General features: G+C 36.5%; 1 protein-coding gene across 2 annotated transcripts; it reads right to left on the bottom strand.

The window, feature by feature from the left end:
* Positions 1-463: 463 nt before the first annotated feature.
* Positions 464-5,716, bottom strand: LOC137822874 (importin subunit alpha-2). Of its 2 annotated transcripts, none has more exons than XM_068627888.2 (11): positions 5,211-5,716; positions 4,932-5,028; positions 4,735-4,826; positions 4,498-4,629; positions 4,220-4,405; positions 3,973-4,136; positions 3,804-3,882; positions 3,029-3,157; positions 1,811-1,938; positions 1,328-1,711; positions 464-1,221 (listed from the first exon to the last, which is right to left on the bottom strand). In XM_068627888.2, exons 1-10 carry the CDS (start codon positions 5,421-5,423, stop codon positions 1,342-1,344), a joined length of 1,590 nt encoding a protein of 529 aa, XP_068483989.1. In that variant the 5' UTR covers positions 5,424-5,716; the 3' UTR covers positions 464-1,221; positions 1,328-1,341. The 2 variants fall into 2 exon arrangements, with proteins under 2 accessions (XP_068483989.1, XP_068483990.1); XM_068627889.1 differs by having other exon boundaries at positions 1,332-1,711; positions 5,211-5,582.
* Positions 5,717-7,938: the final 2,222 nt, after the last annotated feature.

A 7,938-nucleotide genomic window follows, 5' to 3' on the forward strand; every position in this document is an offset into this window, starting at 1 on the left:
TTTATCTAAAAAGATGTATATAGAGTTCAACTAGAACAATGATGATTATTATAAAAACTTCATAGCACCACAATATTGATATTTACATGCACACAACACCAACCATACATATATGACATCCACTGAACACTTTAGAGATGATACGAATGAAAGAAACCACTTTTAGAAGTTAGCAATTTTAGTATCTTCAATATTAGATAGTACTATTCGACTTCCACTTTCTTCAGCATCTCACCCCTTTCAGAATGAGTCTAATTATGAACAATTAACATGAGAAACTAAAGAAGTTAAGCGTTAGATCCTTCTGGTCTGGTCGAGCAATTATGAAAGTTTAGTATTTGCCATTCTGGAACCCTCGACAACCGAATAAACCTTAAATTGAACACTTACTGAATATCCGTATCTTTCTTTAAAACTCAAATCAGAAGAGCACAAAGAAGAGCTGTCAAGAAATCGCACGGACTTTAAGCAAAAAGACATACTTCACAAAAATAACAAATCGTTATAACATACTTTTTGACAAATTGACTACACTTGTTGATACACATTCTTCCCATTGGGGGCATACACATTGCAGCTTTCCTAATGAGAGTTCTAGTGCTTCAGGCAGCAATCTCGATTTAGGCTTCGCTTCTTATTGACACTATGCATTCCTGATGTGAATTGTGCGAGAGAAAAGGCTTCAGAATAGCCCAAAGGAGAAATGCAGGCACAAAAATATGCTAATTCTTTCATTTGAATACAACCACGGTTTCTGAATACTGTGTATCCACTCAAATCAAATACTGACTCTGTATGAATAAATTACCAATACAACTACACGACTCAATAAAAAATAGGACTCAAAAGCCGCATTCGAGAAAACCCATCCACTGCCATATAATACGGTCCCTGCTACTGCAACATAGAACCTTCCAATAGTTATGCCCACAGCACATATATATATGTATATTTATAATTTTAACACAACATAAACTGCTAACAAGGTCATTATGCTGCTGTTGAACCCACCACCACCCTTATTTGGACATGGTAGTTAAACCGACCCTTCCCAGCACCCCATTAACCACGGACACAAGACCAGACTTAAACCAGACACCATGAAGTGCATGGACCGAACTGACCAAACTCACCCCCTGCCCCCCAACCCAACTCAACCCCACCCCAGACTCGACTCCAACAGTTACCCTAGCATCAACCCTGCTCCATCCAACCAGGTTCCTACAATTATTCAAACCAATTTGGTTTAGAGAACTGTGGAATTTATATTAAAAAATGATAGGAAATTTTCGATAGAAAAAAGAATACTGAGACAAAGCATATTTACCCACACAACAGTCTTCAACTAAAGTTGAATCCACCAGATGGGACTGGAAGCTCGTTTCCAAAGTTAAAACCAGGTTGAGCACCATCGCCTGTAGGTAGTGTGTCATCATCGTCTTCCAACCAGTATGTTTCAAGAATTTTAACAGCCTTTTCATATATTTCATTGTTGTCATGACTCTGCAAGTTTTCGATTTTCTCCAATCCTTCTGCATCATCTATCATCTGAGCATACAAGTTAACATCTCCAGTGTTACCCAAGCTCTTCTCAGCTTCCCCAACCTTCAGAATGTTCTCAAGACCTTCTAAACAGACAGTGACAATTCTTGGGTCGGGACAAACAAGCAGATCACAGAGAGGTTTAATGCAACCCTGGCTCACCAAATACCTTACAACCACATATGATTAGTCAATACATAATTTCAAATAATTACCAACTTATCATTATGAAGTGGAATTAAAAAAATAAAAAATATGAAAGTTATACTTAATCTGCTCATGGGTACCACCAGATGTAGCATTTGAGATTGCCCAAGCCGCTTCCTTTTTAATGTCAAACTCAGCATTTTGAAGAAGATTGACAAGTGGGGCAATCAGACCAGCTTCAATAACAGCCTACATCACATATAAAGTGTATAAAGTCCAAAGTACCTATTGTATAAACCCTAAAAATTGTATTCTTAATCCTTCACAAATGCCAATAGAACATCTCAAGGTCCCAAACAGAGTATAATGCCTTATAATATAAAATACCAATGCTCACAAGTGATACGTGTTTTCCTTCGTACTACAATTTTATAATGTAGAATAGAAAACCTTAACAAAAGAGCAGTCGAGCACATAAACATGCTATTTTGTAATGCTTAGGTTATGCATCGGAGATTTATATACTTTGACTAGTCAAATATTAATTTGTTTCCATTGCTTGTTGTTCAATGACAATGTATTTTATTATTTCAGTTGAATTGACAATGTATTTTGAAGAACCTTGAGACTCCATTATTTCATGAAGATCACAGCTGAATCTCACAAATCCGCACACTCTATCAGTACAAAGGCTTTTATTCTATCAATGATCACGCATTTCATCTTTGTAACCAACTTTTTTATCCTTTTACTAGTGTAACGATACAACCTTTTTTATCAGGCCCATTTTATCTTATCCCATTATGTTTCCTCAGATAGTTTTACCGCATTTCCTCACACTCACCTTTCATCAATAAATAGACCACTCTTTCATTTATTTTCAGAGATGCTGCAGCACTTGGAAGAGAAGGACGAAAGAAGGGGATAATATTATAATTATAAACATATTTAATTCTTAAAATATGGATAGATTTTATTAAATGGGTCATGGATGGATTAAAAATTTTAAATTAATTATTAGTGGATCAAAATAAATTAACGAACTATTTTATCCAATGGAATTTATCCTATCCACATATTTGACATCCCTAATTGCACCACGAATCAATGTTCAAGATCATCTAGCTTCTCTATATTACGTATTACAAAGCCACAGCATCTATAGCACTCAATAATGGTTGAAGAGACTTGAAACTTTAGGAGGTACAATATTTCCATTGAAATATCCAATTTAATATGCATGGAGATAACAAACATCAAGCTAAAGAAAAGGATAAACAATAAAAAAAATATCAATAGCCTATTTGATTAAGAAAAGGATTTGGATATACTGGCTTACCTGTATCTGTTCTCTGTTTCCAGCTGTAATGTTCGATATGGTCCAGCAAGCTTCTTTCTTGATGCTTTTCTTATGATTATGTGTCAACAGGCTCAACAGACATGGGAGAGCACCATGATTGATGATAGTCTGATGAAAATAGTTACACCAAAATCAGGAAACCCTCAGCAATATGCATTGGGGAAGCAAAACCTATATTCATGGTGAGCAGTGGTCGTGTCACAGTGGCAAGTCAAAGTGCTAAAAGTCAAAAGAGACGTGCAAAATTGAATTCTTCAGTGGATAGTGAATAATGTATACAGTTAATATCATTATATGAATTTTTCACTCTTCCCAACCTCTCACTCTATTCTCCGCAAACCCTCAAAGCATTGTATTCAATACCAAACTAGAACGACCAACTGTAACACTCCACTCAAGTCAGCCAAAACAAATTCACCAACAAAGTTATGAAGTTAAGACTAACATTTTGTCTAGTGTATACTTCTATTACACTCATATTATAGCAGCAGCATATTATCTTCTTAAACTAGAAAACTCAACCAATCAAGAATTTTGGGTGAAGTTATTTTAATATTTAAATTTAAATTTTCACGATTTCTGGAGCACATGAAACATGCTAAATTAACCTATCAACAATTTCGGGTCAAGTTACTTGAATATTTAAATTTTTCAAGATTAGTTATGCAACAGCAACTTCTATTACTTCACAAACCTTGAATAAGAATAAATTTCGGTACCAATTAATTATTCAGGACTGTTTACAAGTCATTACCTGAGTCTGCAAATCATCTCCGGTTACAATATTTCCGACTGTGCGGAGTGCCGGAATCAGCACTGAAGGGGATGGGTGCCTTTAAAACAAACAGACAAGTTTAGTGTCAAGACAATTAATTGAAACAATAAAGCAATTGTTGACCAGGTATACTGGATTTAGTACTCACAGAAGGAGCTGCACCAGTCTGCCACATACACCAGCCTCAATAACAGCTTGGATTTTGTCATTTGTTCCATCAGAAAGATATGATAGCGCCCAGCATGCATCTGTTAAGACCTCTTCATCATTGGAAAATACCAATCGCTCAAGAGCTGGAAGTGCTGCCCTGACCTGTCCACAAAAAATTCTCATAGTTATAGGCCAGCACAGGTTCTCTTACAGGTTTGACTTCAATTAAACGAAAAGACAATTACCTGCTCAAATGGAGGCTGTGGTTTGCCCCTGCAGAAGTTTGACAGGGTCCATGTTGCATTTCTTAACATTGAAAGTTTTGCATGCTCGTTCAACTGGGCCAACAGTGGGATTAACGCCCCATGGCCAAGAACAAGATCACGACACCTGGGGGAGTCACCAGCAACATTTCCTAACGCCCACACAGCCTGGAATTTCAGAGTTCTATTATTCCAGCAAGCTAGATCAAAAATTCCAAGAAAGGAGAAGCCAGCACTACCACATTCTTGTATCAACATACCTGCTCCCGAACATCATCACTGGGCGAACTAAGCAGCTTGACAAATATCGGAACTGCCCCATGATCAATCACCACCTTGGTATTCTCAGAAGTTCCAGATGCTATGTTCGTGAGAGCCCATGCAGCCTCAAACTAACCAAACAAACGAATTTCACAAGCAACCAATCAAGAAATCAAATTCCATCCAAACTACACTACGCCACACGAAAACTTCAAATGCAGGGAATAAAACAAAACCTGAAGTTGAGGGAAATCCTCTCTAACAAGAAACTCCACAAATCGAGGCACAACTCCAGCTTGAATAACTTCCTCAATAGGAGGACTGCGCTCTACACAATAGAATAAACCACACAGAACAAAACAAAGTTAACACACAGAACCAGAGCACCACAACAATTCAACAATAACATCAAACAAAATCAATCCACAATTACCAATCGAAAGCAGCTTCCGAAACTGCGTGGTCGCTTCCAACTGCTGGCTGTTATCATCCGACCACACTCCAGCAACCATCGCAGGAAGGCTTTCTAACTGCGGCCAACAAATAGACAAAAGCAACCATCATAACTTATTCCCTAACTAACCAACTAATCTCCAATCGCACTCAAACAAATCAAATCACAACCACGTGATTTAAAGCACGTGAATCTGAAATTTCCCAGATCACAGTGGAATTCTAATTTCCTGCTATGCGATGCCGATAACAGCAATACCTTCTTCTCGACAATGGAGGTTTGAAGAGGAGTGGGGAACTGTTGCTGAGTTTGAAGGCCTTCACGGCGCTTCTTCTGGAGGCTCTCTTCTCGCTTACTCTTCCGGATCTCCACCATGTTATCCTCCCTCCTCCTCCGACCCTCGTCAGCGTCCACCGCCACCTTGTAACGGTTGCGACGAACCTCGGTTCTAGCATTTGGCCTCAACGACATCTTCACTGCAACAACAACAATCCTAACCCTAAGAACAATCAAAGATCAAAGGAATCGGAATTGAAAATGAAGGAGAAACCCTAGGTTTTCGATTGAGAATTAGAGGGACATGGTTTCTACAATATTCTCATGAAATTTAAATAGCGGTGGGGTGTGTATGGAGTGGGGTCTGGGGTCGCGTTGCGTGTAGTGGTGGTTGTGGTTCTGGATTCGGGTACGGTCTTTCGCGTCGGATCCAGGCCCGTTTCTCCTCAATAATAATCAAAGGTCTTTCGATTTTTTTAATGGATCGTACCATTATCATTCGAACCGGTTATGGGTTATGGTTCCGTGATGGGCCCTCACTTCAATCATATCGATACTTCCATGAAATTGGATGGGTACTCCAAGAATATTCAATTTCCACCATATATTTTTTATTTTTCATATTTTATTTAAATTATATTTTTTATTTTAATCAGTAAAATCACATGTATTATGCATAATAATAAAATATAAAAAAATATCAATTATTAAAATTAAAATTACTAGATTTATAAAAAAATGTTTTTATAATATTAATTATGAAATAAATAATTTTAGTAATTTTATTATTGTGGATAATTAATTAAAATTTAAGAGACAGTAAGAAAAGGTAAACTAATAAAATTTTATATAAAAAGGAGAATCTCCTAATTAATATTATAAATAAGTATAATTAACAAAAATAAATATTATAAAAATACAGAATAAATACTGTTTTTATTAATTTTATAATATTATAATTATGTGATATTTAAAGATAATTATTATTAGAAATAATAAGATTAGTAAAATGTATTATATTAATAAAGATAAAATAATAAAAAATTATAGTTATAGGTAATTAAACAATTAAATATTGCTTGAAGATTGAATTTTGGTGTTGAGTACCTTTATTTAATGGTTGACTCAGCAGAATACATGAGGTGGTTGACTCAATCTATTTTCTTAATAAAAAAAACTATTAGAAGTAATTATTTTGTGCAAATAACAGAAGTTATTGATAGAGACTTATAAGTATTTTATTAAGTAAGGACTTCGTTAATAATTATTTTATAATATTTCAAAGTATTCTAATTTTATTTTACTATTTTTCAGATACTTGTTGTCGTGGTTATTTTAAAATGTTTATTATTTTCTTTTCACGGCAATAATATCATTTAACTATTTTTTATTAAATTTTAAATAGCATTTTATTATAAATATGATTTTAAAATAATTGTCTTATCATGTTTTTTCTAAACCTACGATAAGTTTATTTTATTGTATTTTTTTATATATAATGTTGTTTTCGGTGCTCTCATTGTAAGATGATTGGGCACGAGCTTGCTCAGTGCCGGGTGATCCATGACCAGGGTCGTGTTCCTGGGCCTCTACATAAACCTTCTCAGAAGACACCTTCTGATGAACAGGAACAAGGGAGGACCACGATTCCAACCCAACGTAAAGAATATCGGAAAAAAAAATCTGCAGACGAAGCTCTTAGAAGGTCCCATGGATAATTTGAGAGTTGATGCTACTAGTGGGGTTAATGTAGGGTCACCCCTGGGGCACCTTGCTGATAAAACAGATGGAGGAGAGGATGATTTTGCAGATATGCCTCCTCTTGAGGATGCTTCAGATCATGATAGATCCTCACCCAAGCAGGGGTTGTCCTCTCCCACTTTGGATTCACTTGTTGTTATTCAAGCTAAGGACTCAGAGTCACACTCAACGATTCTTATTGATGATCATCATGTGGAGGCCTCTGCTCCTGTGATTGTACCATCTCCATTGCGTACTACCTCTCCTCGGAGGGCTAAATCACATGCAGATACTAATCCTAATGTGGAGGTCTCTGCTATTGTGACTGTACCATCTCAGTCGCCTCATACCTCCCCTCGGAAGGCTAAATATATTGGGGATGTTAAAGCAATATCGTTGGTCCTTCAAAATCACTTTTCCTCTCTTGATGGTTTGGAAACTACAGATGTGGGAGGTAATTCTCATATTGGAGCGTCAACTATTCCGCCTACCATTGCTGGAATTAATTCTGATCATATTGAAAATCAGGTTGTTTCAAAATTTTGGGTTGACTCTACTGAGATGGAGGAGGATGATAGTGATAATGGGGAAGAAACAGTTCGCACTAAAAGAAAACCAGGGAGACCACCTAAGGGGACTGGTAAATCCAGGAAAACTGCTAAGGCAGTTCTCTCTACAACGTCGCAATGAAGGTCTCTTCTTTTTTTTGGAATGTCAGAGGATTGGGAAACCACAAAACTGTGGAGATGTTGCTTAGTTTACTTAACCTACATAAACCTCTCCTGGTTTTTCTTGCTGAACCCATGATGCCGTACACTACTGCTTTTGACGTCCTTTTCAAATCTATCAATATGCATTTGGTGGCTACGTCTCCTATTGTTAATAAAGTTGCTAAGCTTTGGTGTTTGTCGGTTGCTAATCTTGTCCAAAATTTCTTGGTTAATGATCAATTTATCTCTGTAACTTGTCT

Source organism: Phaseolus vulgaris, chromosome 9 (genome assembly GCF_051622355.1).
Source record: "Phaseolus vulgaris cultivar YP4 chromosome 9, ASM5162235v1, whole genome shotgun sequence".
NCBI classification, from domain to species: Eukaryota; Viridiplantae; Streptophyta; class Magnoliopsida; order Fabales; family Fabaceae; genus Phaseolus; species Phaseolus vulgaris.

Bases quoted from the DNA above. Each gene is read 5' to 3' on its own strand.
- LOC137822874 (XM_068627888.2), bottom strand. From the start codon at position 5,423: ATGTCGTTGAGGCCAAATGCTAGAACCGAGGTTCGTCGCAACCGTTAC. The intron at 4,406-4,497 runs GTATGTTGATAC...CTGAAATTCCAG, and splicing joins GTGATGATGTTCGGGAGCAG to GCTGTGTGGGCGTTAGGAAA. The intron at 4,137-4,219 runs GTAATTGTCTTT...TTTTGTGGACAG, and splicing joins CACAGCCTCCATTTGAGCAG to GTCAGGGCAGCACTTCCAGC.